The sequence below is a fragment of the Oncorhynchus mykiss genome, chromosome 26, assembly GCF_057628025.1.
Source record: "Oncorhynchus mykiss isolate SJ-2025 chromosome 26, ASM5762802v1, whole genome shotgun sequence".
Taxonomy (NCBI): Eukaryota; Metazoa; Chordata; class Actinopteri; order Salmoniformes; family Salmonidae; genus Oncorhynchus; species Oncorhynchus mykiss.
In genome coordinates this window covers 44327332-44345332 of record NC_143047.1, presented here as the reverse complement: position 1 = coordinate 44345332, position 18001 = coordinate 44327332, and the positions used below count along the sequence as shown (strand labels likewise).

The following is an 18001-nucleotide window of genomic DNA, read 5'->3' as shown; positions in this document are numbered from 1 at the left end:
CTACTGTCTCTGATCTGGTGGACTCACTAAACAGAGAACATCCCTGGTCATCCCTACTGCCTCTGATCTGGAGGACTCACTAAACAGAGAACATCCCTGGTCCTCCCTACTGCCTCTGATCTGGAGGACTCACTAAACAGAGAACATCCCTGGTCATCCCTGCTGTCTCTGATCTGGAGGACTCACTAAACACAAATGCTTCGTTTGTAAATGAGGTCTGAGTGTTGGAGTGATGGAGTGTTGGAGTGTGCCCCTGGCTATCTGACAATAAATAAAAAATGGTCCCTTCTGGTTTTCTTAATATACAGAATTTGAAATGATTTATACTTTTTAGTTTTGATACTTATGTACATTTTAGAAGTTCCATTGACTTTTTATACATTTAAAACCAAATACTTTTACTCAATTATTATTTTACCTGGTGACTTTAACTTAATAGAAAATTACAAGTAATCTTTACTTTCACTTAAGTATGACAATTGAGTACTTTTTCCACCACTGATTACTTGACTGATTGTATAACAGTCACTTGTATTGTATGGACTGTATATAGTACATAACATGAGGGTGGATATCACTCAATCCTTTTCACACATCAGGTGTAAATATTTCAGGTGGCATGAATTGGCTGGTGTCACATGGAGCGGAACATGACGCGAGCAGCCCTTGGATGTTGGTTTCACCCATAGCATACATGAAGCCCCGAATAAAAAAATAAAAAAACGTTGTAAGATCTGTACTTCTGTGCAGTCCAAGACAAATACAGAGACCATCCATATTAAATGTATTTCCATTTAAATAGTATCAATGTTTTCAAACTTTTAAAAAAATTGTACCGACTGTGCACGAGCACGTTCCTTCCTTTGTTTTGATTTGTGGGTGTAACGCGCACGTAGCGACACCTGAGCTACGTTCAATGCAGAAAAACGTACTGTAACGTTCAATTCAACGGAAACGGTGCTGTTCTGAACGACCAGTTCAAAAACGGGGAAGGCGTAGTTGGATGGGGTTTGTGTTGGAGGACCGCTGTGCCGCAGTCATTTATAGTAAATTGCTTCGATACACACGGAGCAAACGTACCTCAAAGTAAGTTCAAGATCGTTTTAGGGAACCGTGTCGTTCAGTACAAACCGTTAAGCAACATAAACGTTCAATCGAACTGAACGCACCCCTGAGTATCATGGATGACTGTTTCCGCATCTAGCCAGCTGTCCTAATGAATGAGGCGGAGGATCTCCAGCATTGCTTCTCAGTGATATAACAGCAAGGATATTAATTTCACTAACAGTACCTTTAGATATCACAATGCAGACCCTCACACCCCACGTGTATTGGGCACAGCGTCATGCAGACATCTACCTGCGTGTGGAGCTGAGTGACGCTAAGGTATGTTACGGATGATCTCCGGGACCGACCTGTCATCGAGCTAGATGGTTAGGACAACAAGCCAGCTAGATGGTTAGGACAACAAGCCAGCTAGATGGTTAGGACAACAAGCCAGCTAGATGGTTAGGACAACAAGCCAGCTAGATGGTTAGGACAACAAGCCAGCTAGATGGTTAGGACAACAAGCCAGCTAGATGGTTAGGACAACAAGCCAGCTAGATGGCTAGGACAACAAACCAGCTAGATGGTTAGGACAACAAGCCAGCTAGATGGTTAGGACAACAAGCCAGCTAGATGGTTAGGACAACAAGCCAGCTAGATGGCTAGGACAACAAGCCAGCTAGATGGTTAGGACAACAAGCCAGCTAGATGGTTAGGACAACAAGCCAGCTAGATGGTTAGGACAACAAGCCAGCTAGATGGTTAGGACAACAAGCCAGCTAGATGGTTAGGACAACAAGCCAGCTAGATGGTTAGGATAACAAGCCAGCTAGATGGTTAGGATAACCAGCCAACTAGATGGTTAGGATAACAAGCCAGCTAGATGGTTAGGATAACAAGCCAGCTAGATGGTTAGGACAACAAGCCAGCTAGATGGTTAGGACAACAAGCCAGCTAGATGGTTAGGATAACAAGCCAGCTAGATGGTTAGGACAACAAGCCAGCTAGATGGTTAGGACAACAAGCCAGCTAGATGGTTAGGACAACAAGCCAGCTAGATGGTTAGGACAACAAGCCAGCTAGATGGTTAGGACAACAAGCCAGCTAGATGGCTAGGACAACAAGCCAGCTAGATGGTTAGGACAACAAGCCAGCTAGATGGTTAGGACAACAAGCCAGCTAGATGGTTAGGACAACAAGCCAGCTAGATGGTTAGGATAACAAGCCAGCTAGATGGTTAGGATAACCAGCCAACTAGATGGTTAGGATAACAAGCCAGCTAGATGGTTAGGATAACAAGCCAGCTAGATGGTTAGGACAACAAGCCAGCTAGATGGTTAGGACAACAAGCCAGCTAGATGGTTAGGATAACAAGCCAGCTAGATGGTTAGGACAACAAGCCAGCTAGATGGTTAGGACAACAAGCCAGCTAGATGGCTAGGACAACAAGCCAGCTAGATGGTTAGGACAACAAGCCAGCTAGATGGCTAGGACAACAAGCCAGCTAGATGGTTAGGACAACAAGCCAGCTAGATGGTTAGGACAACAAGCCAGCTAGATGGTTAGGACAACAAGCCAGCTAGATAGCCTCTTTCAGCCAGTAATAAGTGTATTTGTTTAAGCTCACTGCTGGACGTTGTCAATTGAATGCACGTCGCTGACATGAACAAATGACATACATGACATTAGCTACAATGCTGCTTAGAGAATGGACCGATAGCAGCCCCATGCTTACATGTTAGCTAGTAAGCTCATACATCTAGCTAGATAATTTACCACTTGTTCTATTAGCTATACAGAGTGATAACAAAAGTGTAGCATGTCACAAGACAGAGTAACATATATATATAATATATATATATCATTTATATAACTTCTATATTATATATAGTTTCCTGAGGTCTTGATCCAGTGTTTCCACATAACAAAATCAGGTCGTCATGAGAAGTATGGTTCTCGACGAGGCGAGACAGTAGCCAACACTCAGCGACTGAAGCTAACTAGCTACTGTAATTCATATTGAGTTGTAGTAGCTAGTGGTGGTGGTGCATCCTACCAAATGTCAATGCTTCATAAAAGATTCAGGAATTGTCATGGTGATCGCTGGATCCAATTTAGCCAGTCAGCAAACACACACTCGAGGTGCATCGTGACCACGTGTACTCCAGCTACGTACTACTTACTGTATGTAATGTCATCAGAACACGTTTAGTGATGCTGTATGTGTGAAGGAAACACATCCGCCATTCAGTCACTTAGTTTGATCTCAACCAATGTTAGTGTGTGGTTTCTATATTTAGCCTGGTAGCTGACAGTCTTCCGCTTTTTGAGTTGTTTTTGTTGATGCATGACATTTTTCTTTTTGCATTTTTTTTAGGATCTTGAAATCTGCGTGCAAAACAACACCCTGCAATTCAAAGGTTGGTGGTTTGTATTACGCTGGAACAGAAAGAAGGAAAATACGTCTAGTCTGTACAGAGTGCATGGTATTAAACCGCTGTTCCTTTGTTGGACAGCTCAGGGTCACGGCGCTAAAGGAGACCATGACTATGAGTTCAGTCTGGACTTCCTGGAACCAGTGAAACCTGAGGTATTCTATTATTTCCTATTCCAGAAATGTAGTTTTTTTTTCATTAGTGATAAATACCTCACACTCTTCTCAGTCTCAAAGACAAACATTCTCTTCTGGTACTAGAGATTGTTACTGTTCCCTGCTTGTGGTTTATTAGTAAGTGTGTCTTCCGCAGGAGGCTGCTCATGATAATGTCTGGAACGGAGCAAATGGAATGGAATGGAAACCATGTATTTGATACCATGCCACTGATTCCGCTCCAGTCATTACCACGAGCCCGTCCTCCCCAAATGAAGGTGCCACCAACCTCCTGTGGTATCTACAATTATTATCATACTCACTGTGTGTCTGTCTGCCAGGTTAGTCACAGGTCGACCCAGCGCCTGGTAAATGTGACAGTGAGGAAGCAAGAGCAGCGTTGGTGGGACAGACTCACTCTGCAGGAGAGGAAACCTCTCTTCCTGGCGCCAGACTTCGACCGTTGGCTCGACGAATCAGACGCGGAGATGGAGCTTCAGGCTAAGGTAGTAATGACCAGGGTCAGTTTTGGTACAACTTTTAGATGTAATACACAAGGAAGTATAAGGCTTTATTTATTTTGTCTTTTATAAGGGTGTTATGACATTTATTACACCTGACGGTCTGTCTGTTTTGTTTTCAGGAAGAGGAGAAGATAAACAAGGTCAGCATCGAGTCAAGAATCCGTAAAGACCGTAAGTACCGAGCGGTGCAGCTGTGAGCACCGCGGCCCTTTTTATCTCTAATCTGAATATTTACATTTCTTGGTAAAGATGCTGTTGGTTTAGACCAGGGATCATCAACTACGTTCAGCCTCAGGCTGATATATTTATTTTTCATTAACCAGTTGGTCGGCAGACCGGAACATGAGCACAAATCATTTGTAGACTGCAATTTGACGGCAAGAATCCAAAAACGGATCATTTGAAACGTTGCTTAAAGTTGTATCCGATCACGTCTCTCTCTATTATACTTGAGAACAGATTTGACAAAATTAACATCCTGGTGTTTTTACTTTTATCTCCAACAATGAAAATGCAAAAAGAAAAAAAAGAAAGAAAAATTCAACTTTTTTTTTTTCTCTGAAAAGTTGTGGGGCCAAATAAATCCACCGCGGGCCGCCAACTGGCCGCCAACCCTGGTTTTGACTGTGCTTCATCTTTTAGTTTATACCACACACAAGTACAAACTACCTTTTTTAAGTACTTGATATTTGATAATGTAAACATCTGAAATGTCATGTCAAATCATTTTGGTTTTGGTTATAGACATAAAAAACCAACTGACTGGAGTTTCCTTTGTGTTTTTTGAATTGTGTTTTTATTGAAAGCTGTACCATGTTCTCTCAGCCTACCTGGGCCTGAAGAAGGGCTATCGGTTAATGTACAACCTGATGTTATGTGTTTTAAAGATGTTGTATGGTAATATGTGGTTTGTTCTCTCAGCCTACCTGAGCCTGAAGAAGGGCTGTCTGTTCATGTACAACCTGATGTTATGTGTTTTAAAGATGTTGTATGGTAATATGTGGTTTGTTCTCTCAGCCTACCTGGGCCTGAAGAAGGGCTGTCTGTTCATGTACAACCTGATGTTATGTGTTTTAAAGATATTGTATGGTAATATGTGGTTTGTTCTCTCAGCCTACCTGAGCCTGAAGAAGGGCTGTCTGTTCATGTACAACCTGATGTTATGTGTTTTAAAGATGTTGTATGGTAATATGTGGTTTGTTCTCTCAGCCTACCTGGGCCTGAAGAAGGGCTATCGGTTCATATACAACCTGATGTTATGTGTTTTAAAGATATTGTATGGTAATATGTGGTTTGTTCTCTCAGCCTACCTGAGCCTGAAGAAGGGCTATCTGTCCATGTACAACCTGATGTTATGTGTTTTAAAGATGTTGTATGGTAATATGTGGTTTGTTCTCTCAGCCTACCTGGGCCTGAAGAAGGGCTATCGGTTAATGTACAACCTGATGTTATGTGTTTTAAAGATGTTGTATGGTAATATGTGGTTTGTTCTCTCAGCCTACCTGGGCCTGAAGAAGGGCTATCGGTTCATATACAACCTGATGTTATGTGTTTTAAAGATGTTGTATGGTAATATGTGGTTTGTTCTCTCAGCCTACCTGGGCCTGAAGAAGGGCTATCTGTTCATGTACAACCTAGTCCAGTTCCTGGGCTTCTCCTGGATCTTTGTCAACATGACCGTCCGTCTCTTCATCCTGGGACAAGGTCAGTGGTCCAGAGCCTGCTGAGGGTCCAGCCTTGTTAGTAGCTGTTGTTTGTTGGTTGGTTGTCTTGACAGTTGACGACAGCGTTGGCCATAGATAGACACACAGTAGGTGAAGTCAGTGTTTCAGGGATAGAAAATAATACAATCAGAATCATTCCTTTTCCACAGCTACAGTTGGAACTAGCTACCTCCGAACTGGTTCTTCATCATAATGTAAGAGAGTTAGTATTAGATGGCTCATATATAAACACTAATATTTACATACATTATCATTCTTCCTCCTCTATTTTTTTTTTTAGCTGAAAGCTGTCTAGTCGTGTTTCTGAAAGCTGTCTAGTTTATATTCAGTTGTGTTTCTGTGAAGTGATCTGAGTGAGTCAGATTAAACCACACCAGCGAGCCAATGTGTTACTTCCCTAGAATAACTAAACAGGCTCTTTATTCATAGATGTGTCCATTTGAATACGAGAAAGGGAACATTGACTCTTAGCCTGTAGATTCATTTGTCTTGCAAATAGCTTTGAATAGCCTGGTGGTCCAGTCTGTTTGGCGTTTTAGCCAAATTCTGTTTGTATGTCTTCACAACATTTTAAGAGTTGACTACAGCAGTAGTTGCCACCCTGTTGTGTTTGGTCTATCTGCAGAGATACTTGAGGACACTAATGAGAACGTAGACCTACTGGTGAAATACACATTAAGTGGTACTTGGGGTGTACTTCAGGCACAGCTAAATGTGATTGGTGTAGAGCCACTAAAATAGGTTGAGAACCACTGGATTTGAGCACGTACAGTATGGAACCAGGCTACTCTGGATGTGCAGTGTTTGGCCTAACATGTTAGCACCACTGTATAGTACCACTGTGTAGTACCACTGTATAGCACCACTGTATAGCATCACTGTGTAGCACCACTGTATAGCACCACTGTATAGCACCACTGTGTAGCACCACTGTGTAGCACCACTGTATAGCACCACTGTATAGCACCACTGTATAGCACCACTGTGTAGCACCACTGTATAGCACCACTGTGTAGCACCACTGTATAGCACCACTGTGTAGCACCACTGTGTAGCACCACTGTGTAGCACCACTGTATAGCACCACTGTATAGCACCACTGTGTAGCACCACTGTATAGCACCACTGTATAGCACCACTGTATAGCACCACTGTGTAGCACCACTGTATAGCACCACTGTGTAGCACCACTGTATAGCACCACTGTGTAGCACCACTGTGTAGTACCACTGTATAGCACCACTGTGTAGCACCACTGTGTAGCACCACTGTGTAGCACCACTGTATAGCACCACTGTATAGCACCACTGTGTAGCACCACTGTATAGCACCACTGTATAGCACCACTGTATAGCACCACTGTATAGTACCACTGTATAGCACCACTGTGTAGCACCACTGTATAGCACCACTGTATAGTACCACTGTATAGCACCACTGTGTAGCACCACTGTGTAGCACCACTGTGTAGCACCACTGTGTAGCACCACTGTATAGCACCACTGTGTAGCACCACTGTGTTGCACCACTGTATAGCACCACTGTGTAGCACCACTGTGTTGCACCACTATATAGCACCACTGTGTAGCACCACTGTGTAGCACCACTGTATAGCACCACTGTATAGCACCACTGTATAGCACCACTGTGTAGCACCACTGTATAGCACCACTGTGTAGCACCACTGTATAGCACCACTGTATAGCACCACTGTGTTGCACCACTGTATAGCACCACTGTGTAGCACCACTGTATAGCACCACTGTGTAGCACCACTGTATAGCACCACTGTATAGCACCACTGTATAGCACCACTGTGTTGCACCACTGTATAGTACCACTGTGTAGCACCACTGTATAGTACCACTGTGTAGCACCACTGTATAGCACCACTGTATAGTACCACTGTGTAGCACCACTGTATAGCACCACTGTGTAGCACCACCGTGTAGCACCACTGTGTAGCATCACTGTGTAGCACCACTGTGTAGTATCACTGTGTAGCACCATTGTATAGTACCACTGTGTAGCACCACTGTGTAGCACCACTGTATAGCACCACTGTGTAGCACCACTGTATAGCACCACTGTATAGCACCACTGTATAGCACCACTGTGTAGCACCACTGTATAGCACCACTGTGTAGCACCACTGTATAGCACCACTGTATAGCACCACTGTGTAGCACCACTGTATAGCACCACTGTATAGCACCACTGTATAGTACCACTGTATAGCACCACTGTATAGCACCACTGTGTAGCACCACTGTATAGCACCACTGTATAGCACCACTGTGTAGTACCACTGTGTAGCACCACTGTGTAGCACCACTGTATAGCACCACTGTATAGCACCACTGTGTAGCACCACTGTATAGCACCACTGTATAGCACCACTGTATAGCACCACTGTGTAGCACCACTGTATAGCACCACTGTATAGCACCACTGTGTAGTACCACTGTATAGCACCACTGTGTAGCACCACTGTGTAGCACCACTGTATAGCACCACTGTGTAGCTGTTGGTAACTGTGTTCTACCTCTCCACTGTGTAACTGTGTTCTACCTCTCCACTGTGTAACTGTGTTCTACCTCTCCACTGTGTTCTACCTCTCCACTGTGTAACTGTGTTCTACCTCTCCACTGTGTAACTGTGTTCTACCTCTCCACTGTGTTCTACCTCTCCACTGTGTAACTGTGTTCTACCTCTCCACTGTGTAACTGTGTTCTACCTCTCCACTGTGTTACTGTGTTCTACCTCTCCACTGTGTAACTGTGTTCTACCTCTCCACTGTGTAACTGTGTTCTACCTCTCCACTGTGTAACTGTGTTCTACCTCTCCACTGTGTAACTGTGTTCTACCTCTCCACTGTGTAACTGTGTTCTACCTCTCCACTGTGTAACTGTGTTCTACCTCTCCACTGTGTAACTGTGTTCTACCTCTCCACTGTGTAACTGTGTTCTACCTCTCCACTGTGTAACTGTGTTCTACCTCTCCACTGTGTAACTGTGTTCTACCTCTCCACTGTGTAACTGTGTTCTACCTATCCACTGTGTAACTGTGTTCTACCTCTCCACTGTGTAACTGTGTTCTACCTATCCACTGTGTAACTGTGTTCTACCTCTCCACTGTGTAACTGTGTTCTACCTCTCTTTCTCTCCCTCTTGTCAGACTCGTTCTATGACACGTTCCACACCATTGCTGACATGATGTACTTCTGTCAGATGATGGCCGTAGCAGAGGTCATGAACCCTCTAGTGGGTCTGGTCAAGACAGGGGTGTTCCCTGCTATGATCCAGGTAGGGTTCAATCCAAACACACAGAAAAATAACTTTCAAAATGACTTGGGTTTAAAATAAAAAACACATGCTAATTTAGGTTACATTGACTTTTTAGTTGTTTTTGGTTAGTCAAAGCTAAAGTTAACGGCAATGGTTTTGTAAACCAACCCAAAGCAAAGATTCTCTCCTTGCCCATAGGAGACTTTCAGGTTGAGGCCAGGATGCATTCGGGTTGAGGCCGGGATGCATTCGGGTTGAGGCCGGGATGCATTCGGGTTGAGGCCGGGATGCATTCGGGTTGAGGCCGGGATGCATTCGGGTTGAGGCCGGGATGCATTCGGGTTGAGGCCGGGATGCATTCGGGTTGAGGCCGGGATGCATTCGGGTTGAGGCCGGGATGCATTCGGGTTGAGGCCGGGATGCATTCGGGTTGAGGCCGGGGTGCATTCGGGTTGAGGCCGGGGTGCATTCGGGTTGAGGCCGGGGTGCATTCGGGTTGAGGCCGGGGTGCATTCGGGTTGAGGCCGGGGTGCATTCAGGTTGAGGCCGGGATGCATTCAGGTTGAGGCCGGGATGCATTCAGGTTGAGGCCGGGATGCATTCAGGTTGAGGCCGGGATGCATTCAGGTTGAGGCCGGGATGCATTCAGGTTGAGGCCGGGGTGCATTCAGGTTGAGGCCGGGGTGCATTCAGGTTGAGGCCGGGGTGCATTCAGGTTGAGGCCGGAATGCATTCAGGTTGAGGCCGGGATGCATTCAGGTTGAGGCCGGGATGCATTCAGGTTGAGGCCGGGATGCATTCAGGTTGAGGCCGGGATGCATTCAGGTTGAGGCCAGGATGCATTCAGGGCGAGGACAAGTGATTTTGTATTTAGGGTGAATTAACCCTTTAATGAAGTGTGTTTCTGTGATTTTTTGTTGTTGTTGTTGACCTGTCCAGGTGGTGGGTAGGAACGTAATCCTGTTTGTGATCTTCGGTAGTCTGGAGGAGATGCAGAACAAAGCAGTGGTCTTCTTCGTCTTCTACCTCTGGAGCACCATAGAGATCTTCAGGTGACTCTACCTCTATAGTCAATATAGATCTACAGGTGACTCTACCTCTATAGTACAGTTAATATAGATCTACAGGTGACTCTACCTCTATAGTATAGTCAATATAGATCTACAGGTGACTCTACCTCTATAGTATAGTTAATATAGATCTACAGGTGGCTCTACCTCTATAGTATAGTCAATATAGATCTACAGGTGGCTCTACCTCTATAGTTAATATAGATCTACAGGTGACTCTACCTCTATAGTCAATATAGATCTACAGGTGACTCTACCTCTATAGTATAGTCAATATAGATCTACAGGTGACTCTACCTCTATAGTTAATATAGATCTACAGGTGACTCTACCTCTATAGTATAGTCAATATAGATCTACAGGTGACTCTACCTCTATAGTTAATATAGATCTACAGGTGACTCTACCTCTATAGTTAATATAGATCTACAGGTGACTCTACCTCTATAGTTAATATAGATCTACAGGTGACTCTACCTCAATACGGCTCACATCCAGATAACGGCCAAAATAAAGGAAACACAACATAAAGTTGCTTCAATGCACCTCCTCATAGATTCTACAGGTTCTGGAACTCTATTGGAGGGATGTGACATTGTTCTATTGGAGGGATGTGACATTATTCTTCCACCAGAAAATTCCATAATGTGGTGTTTTGTTGATGGCGGTGCACCATGTCAGGCTCTGCAACAGAATCTCCCAGAGGTGTTGAATTGGGTTGAGATCTGGAGACTGAAACGGCCAGGGTAAATAGTTTACGTTGTTTTCATGGGTTTTCCTTAACTCTTTTTCTATAACCTCAACTTTAGTCTCCTCACCTGCGATCGAAGTATCCTAAAGAGTGGTTCGGTGTTAGATATATGGTGTAAGGAAATTGTCATCAATCAATCAAATGTATTTATATAGCCCTTCTTACATCAGCTGATATCTCAAAGTGCTGTACAGAAACCCAGCCTAAAACCCCAAACAGCAAGTATTGCAGATGTAGAAGCACGGTGGCTAGGAAAAACTCCCTAGAAAGGCAGGAACCTAAGAGGAAACCTAGAGAGGAACCAGGCTCTGAGGGGAGGCCAGTCCTCTTCTGGCTGTGCCGGGTGGAGATTAGAAACCTAGAGAGGAACCAGGCTCCGAGGGGTTGCCAGTCCTCTTCTGGCTGTGCCGGGTGGAGATTAGAAACCTAGAGAGGAAACAGGCTCCGAGGGGTGGCCAGTCCTCTTCTGGCTGTGCCGGGTGGAGATTAGAAACCTAGAGAGGAACCAGGCTCCGAGGGGTTGCCAGTCCTCTTCTGGCTGTGCCGGGTGGAGATTAGAAACCTAGAGAGGAAACAGGCTCCGAGGGGTTGCCAGTCCTCTTCTGGCTGTGCCGGGTGGAGATTAGAAACCTAGAGAGGAAACAGGCTCCGAGGGGTTGCCAGTCCTCTTCTGGCTGTGCCGGGTGGAGATTAGAAACTTAGAGAGGAACCAGGCTCCGAGGGGTGGCCAATCCTCTTCTGGCTGTGCCGGGTGGAGATTAGAAACTTAGAGAGGAACCAGGCTCCGAGGGGTGGCCAGTCCTCTTCTGGCTGTGCCGGGTGGAGCTCCCATGAATGGACCAGCTAGTGAGGCTAGTTGTAACCATGAATGGACCAGCTTGTGAGGCTAGTTGTAACCATGAATGGACCAGCTAGTGAGACTAGTTGTAACCATGAATGGACCAGCTAGTGAGGCTAGTTGTAACCATGAATGGACCAGCTAGTGAGGCTAGTTGTAACCATGAATGGACCAGCTAGTGAGGCTAGTTGTAACCATGAATGGACCAGCTAGTGAGGCTAGTTGTAACCATGAATGGGCATTATATTACCAGCTAGTGAGGCTAGTTGTAACTATGAATGGACATTTTATTACCAGCTAGTGAGACTAGTTGTAACCATGAATGGACCAGCTAGTGAGACTAGTTGTAAGCATGAATGGATCAGCTAGTGAGGCTAGTTGTAACCATGAATGGACCAGCTAGTGAGGCTAGTTGTAACCATGAATGGACATTATATTACCAGCTAGTGAGACTAGTTGTAACCATGAATGGACCAGCTAGTGAGACTAGTTGTAAGCATGAATGGATCAGCTAGTGAGGCTAGTTGTAACCATGAATGGACCAGCTAGTGAGGCTAGTTGTAACCATGAATGGACATTATATTGCCAGCTAGTGAGACTAGTTGTAAGCATGAATGGACCAGCTAGTGAGGCTAGTTGTAACCATGAATGGACATTATATTACCAGCTAGTGAGGCTAGTTGTAACCACGAATGGACCAGCTAGTGAGACTAGTTGTAACCATGAATGGACCAGCTAGTGAGGCTAGTTGTAACCATGAATGGACCAGCTAGTGAGACTAGTTGTAACCATGAATGGACCAGCTAGTGAGGCTAGTTGTAACCAGGAATGGACCAGCTAGTGAGGCTAGTTGTAACCATGAATGGACCAGCTAGTGAGGCTAGTTGTAACCATGAATGGACCAGCTAGTGAGACTAGTTGTAACCATGAATGGACCAGCTAGTGAGGCTAGTTGTAACCATGAATGGACCAGCTAATGAGACTAGTTGTAACCATGAATGGACCAGCTAGTGAGGCTAGTTGTAACCATGAATGGACCAGCTAGTGAGGCTAGTTGTAACCATGAATGGACCAGCTTGTGAGGCTAGTTGTAACCATGAATGGACCAGCTAGTGAGACAAGTTGTAACCATGAATGGACATTATATTACCAGCTAGTGAGGCTAGTTGTAACCACGAATGGACCAGCTAGTGAGACTAGTTGTAACCATGAATGGACATTATATTACCAGCTAGTGAGGCTAGTTGTAACCACGAATGGACCAGCTAGTGAGACTAGTTGTAACCATGAATGGACCAGCTAGTGAGGCTAGTTGTAACCATTAATGGACCAGCTAGTGAGACTAGTTGTAACCATGAATGGACCAGCTAGTGAGGCTAGTTGTAACCATGAATGGACCAGCTAGTGAGGCTAGTTGTAACCATGAATGGACCAGCTAGTGAGGCTAGTTGTAACCATGAATGGACCAGCTAGTGAGACTAGTTGTAACCATGAATGGACCAGCTAGTGAGGCTAGTTGTAACCGTGAATGGACCAGCTAATGAGACTAGTTGTAACCGTGAATGGACCAGCTAGTGAGGCTAGTTGTAACCATGAATGGACCAGCTAGTGAGGCTAGTTGTAACCATGAATGGACCAGCTTGTGAGGCTAGTTGTAACCATGAATGGACCAGCTAGTGAGACAAGTTGTAACCATGAATGGACCAGCTAGTGAGGCTAGTTGTAACCATGAATGGACCAGCTAGTGAGGCTAGTTGTAACCGTGAATGGACCAGCTAGTGAGGCTAGTTGTAACCGTGAATGGACCAGCTAGTGAGGCTAGTTGTAACCGTGAATGGACCAGCTAGTGAGGCTAGTTGTAACCGTGAATGGACCAGCTAGTGAGGCTAGTTGTAACCGTGAATGGACCAGCTAGTGAGGCTAGTTGTAACCGTGAATGGACCAGCTAGTGAGGCTAGTTGTAACCGTGAATGGACCAGCTAGTGAGGCTAGTTGTAACCGTGAATGGATCAGCTAGTGAGGCTAGTTGTAACCGTGAATGGACCAGCTAGTGAGGCTAGTTGTAACCATGAATGGACCAGCTAGTGAGACTAGTTGTAACCATGAATGGATCAGCTAGTGAGGCTAGTTGTAACCATGAATGGATCAGCTAGTGAGGCTAGTTGTAACCATGAATGGACCAGCTAGTGAGGCTAGTTGTAACCATGAATGGACCAGCTAGTGAGGCTAGTTGTAACCGTGAATGGACATTATATTACCAGCTAGTGAGGCTAGTTGTAACCATGAATGGACCAGCTAGTGAGGCTAGTTGTAAGCATTTCGCAGGTACCCGTTTTACACGTTGGCCTGCACTGTATTGCAGCCGTCTCACTAGTGCTGTTACTGTTGTTATTTGCCTGTTCTACATGAAGACCTGCATTGTATTGCTGTTTTGTTGTCTGTCCCAGGTATCCATTCTACATGTTGACCTGCATTGTATTGCTGTTTTGTTGGCTGTCCCAGGTATCCATTCTACATGTTGACCTGCATTGTATTGCTCCCTGCTTGTGAATGATGCTAAATAAACCTGTTGTTTTGTCGTCTGTCCCAGGTATCCATTCTACATGCTGGCCTGCATCGACACAGACTGGAAGCTGCTGACCTGGCTCAGATACTCCATCTGGATGCCCCTCTACCCTCTGGGGGTGCTAGCAGAGGGTCAGTGGGCCTGTCACACACACAACACACTACACACACACACACACACCATACACCATACACACACACCACACACACACACACACACCATACACCATACACACACCACACACACACACACACACACCATACACACACACACACACACACACACACCATACACACACCATACACACACACACACACCATACACACACCATACACACACACACACACACACCATACACACACACACACCACACACGCACACACGCACACACACACACCATACACACACACACACCATACACACACACACACACCACACACACACACTCCTCAGAGAGCTCTATGCCTGCTATATTCACTTATTATGTAAATTGTATGTAAATAATTGTGGTATGATGTTTGTAGTCAAACAAGATATTACTTAGTTATTACCAAGATATCCGAGTGTTGCTATGTATTCCTGTCTGTCCTGTCTGTTTCCTCTTAGCTATCGCTGTGATCCAGTCCCTGCCTATCTTCGATGAGACCCGTCTGTACAGCATCCCTCTACCTACGGTCCTGGGCTCGTCCTTCAGCTTTTCCTTCACTCTGAAGATCTACCTGGCCCTCATGTTCCTCGGTCAGTTAGTACCACTCTCTGACCCTACACCCTAACCCTCCACCCTAACCCTCCATCCTAACACTCTACCCTAACCCTCTACTCTAACCCTCTCTCTAACCCTTTACCCTAACCCTCTCTCTGACCCTCTCTCTAACCCTCTACCCTAACCCTCTACTCTAACCCTCTCTCTAACCCTCTACCCTAACCCTCTCTCTGACCCTCTCTCTGACCCTCTCTCTAACCCTCTACCCTAACCCTCTCTCTGACCCTCTCTCTGACCCTCTCTCTAACCCTCTCTCTGACCCTCTCTCTGACCCTCTCTCTAACCCTCTACCCTAACCCTCTCTCTGACCCTCTCTCTGACCCTCTCTCTAAACCTCTCTCTGACCCTCTCTCTAACCCCCTACCCTAACCCTCTCTCTGACCCTCTCTCTGACCCTCTCTCTGACCCTCTCTCTAACCCTCTCTCTGACCCTCTCTCTAACCCTCTACCCTAACCCTCTCTCTGACCCTCTCTCTGACCCTCTCTCTAACCCTCTCTCTGACCCTCTCTCTAACCCTCTACCCTAACCCTCTCTCTGACCCTCTCTCTGACCCTCTCTCTGACCCTCCACCCTCCAGCTGTATCTATCTGTCATGTTTCAGGATCTGTTAATGTCTCTAAGGGAGAAACATACACTTTGGGTCAAAATACGATTTGTTTTCTTACATTATCTTTGCTTGGACTTGTCTTTCTGGCCAAGTGGATGGAGTTTGCACTTAACAAACATTTTAAATGATAAAAAGTAGTTTTTTTCTTCCCAGGTCTGTTCATCAACTTCCGCCACCTGTTTCGCCAGAGGAGGAGACGAATGCGCTCCAGGAAGAGGAAAAATAACTAACGGATAGAAAGACACACCTCACGATCTCTCCAGTCTCACTGCTGGTTGCCTTTTCACACCTCTCCTCTCCTCACACCTCTCTCTCTCTTCTCTCCTCTCCTCTCCTTACACCTCTCTTCTCTCCTCACCTCACCCCTCTGTCCTCGCTCTCTTCTCTCCTTACCTCACACCTCCGTCCTCTCTCTCTTCTCTCCTCACCTCACACCTCTGTCCTCTCTCTCTTCTCTTCTCACCTCACACCTCTGTCCTCTCTCTCTTCTCTCCTCACCTCACACCTCTGTCCTCTCTCTCCTCTCCTCTCTTCTCTCCTCACCTCACACCTCTCCTCTCTCTCACCTCTCCTCTCCTCACACCTCTGTCCTCTCTCTCCTCACCTCTCTTCTCTCCTCCACTGATAAACAACCAACCATATCCTCCTCTTCTCTTTTCCTGTGGATGTACCTCCTCTAACAGACACTTCTCTTCCTTACCCAGTCTGTCCTTCAGAGGTACCTCCTCTAACACAAACACTCATTTTCCTCACCCAGTCTGTCCTTCAGAGGTACCTCCTCTAACACAAACACTCATCTTCCTCACCCAGTCTGTCCATCAGAGGTACCTCCTCTAACACAAACACTTCTCTTCCTCACCCAGTCTGTCCATCAGAGGTACCTCCTCTAACACAAACCCTTCCCTTCCTCACCCAGTCTGTCCATCAGAGGTACCTCCTCTAACACAAACACTCATCTTCCTCACCCAGTCTGTCCATCAGAGGTACCTCCTCTAACACAAACCCTTCCCTTCCTCACCCAGTCTGTCCATCAGAGGTACCTCCTCTAACACAAACACTCATCTTCCTCACCCAGTCTGTCCATCAGAGGTACCTCCTCTAACACAAACCCTTCCCTTCCTCACCCAGTCTGTCCATCAGAGGTACCTCCTCTAACACAAACCCTTCCCTTCCTCACCCAGTCTGTCCATCAGAGGTACCTCCTCTAACACAAACACTCATCTTCCTCACCCAGTCTGTCCATCAGAGGTATCTCCTCTAACACAAACACTTCCCTTCCTCACCCAGTCTGTCCATCAGAGGTACCTCCTCTAACACAAACACTTCCCTTCCTCACCCAGTCTGTCCATCAGAGGTACCTCCTCTAACACAAACACTCATCTTCCTCACCCAGTCTGTCCATCAGAGGTACCTCCTCTAACACAAACACTTCTCTTCCTCACCCAGTCTGTCCATCAGAGGTACCTCCTCTAACACAAACACTTCCCTTCCTCACCCAGTCTGTCCATCAGAGGTACCTCCTCTAACACAAACCCTTCCCTTCCTCACCCAGTCTGTCCATCAGAGGTACCTCCTCTAACACAAACACTCATCTTCCTCACCCAGTCTGTCCATCAGAGGTACCTCCTCTAACACAAACACTTCCCTTCCTCACCCAGTCTGTCCATCAGAGGTACCTCCTCTAACACAAACACTCATCTTCCTCACCCAGTCTGTCCATCAGAGGTACCTCCTCTAACACAAACACTTCCCTTCCTCACCCAGTCTGTCCATCAGAGGTACCTCCTCTAACACAAACACTCATCTTCCTCACCCAGTCTGTCCATCAGAGGTACCTCCTCTAACACAAACACTTCCCTTCCTCACCCAGTCTGTTCATCAGAGGTACCTCCTCTAACACAAACACTTCTCTTCCTCACCCAGTCTGTCCATCAGAGGTACCTCCTCTAACACAAACCCTTCCCTTCCTCACCCAGTCTGTCCATCAGAGGTACCTCCTCTAACACAAACACTCATCTTCCTCACCCAGTCTGTCCATCAGAGGTACCTCCTCTAACACAAACACTCATCTTCCTCACCCAGTCTGTCCATCAGAGGTACCTCCTCTAACACAAACAAGTGCATTCAATTCACACCCTCTTTTTATGATTTATATCCATGTCATACTGTACTGTTAGTATTAACAGATACAGTGCCTTGCGAAAGTATTCGGCCCCCTTGAACTTTGCGACCT

At 45.9% G+C, this 18001-nt stretch overlaps 1 protein-coding gene across 2 annotated transcripts; it reads left to right on the top strand.

The window, feature by feature from the left end:
- Positions 1-875: 875 nt before the first annotated feature.
- Positions 876-17249, top strand: LOC118964981 (very-long-chain (3R)-3-hydroxyacyl-CoA dehydratase). Of its 2 annotated transcripts, XR_016492365.1 has the most exons (12): positions 876-1386; positions 3425-3467; positions 3564-3637; positions 3979-4143; positions 4281-4332; positions 5755-5865; positions 9063-9190; positions 10112-10224; positions 14422-14528; positions 15004-15135; positions 15922-17016; positions 17123-17249. XR_016492365.1 is itself a non-coding variant. In XM_090223232.1 (11 exons), exons 1-11 carry the CDS (start codon positions 1306-1308, stop codon positions 15996-15998), a joined length of 1083 nt encoding a protein of 360 aa, XP_090079358.1. In that variant the 5' UTR covers positions 876-1305; the 3' UTR covers positions 15999-17249. The 2 variants fall into 2 exon arrangements, 1 of the variants encoding a protein (XP_090079358.1); XM_090223232.1 differs by having other exon boundaries at positions 15922-17249.
- Positions 17250-18001: the final 752 nt, after the last annotated feature.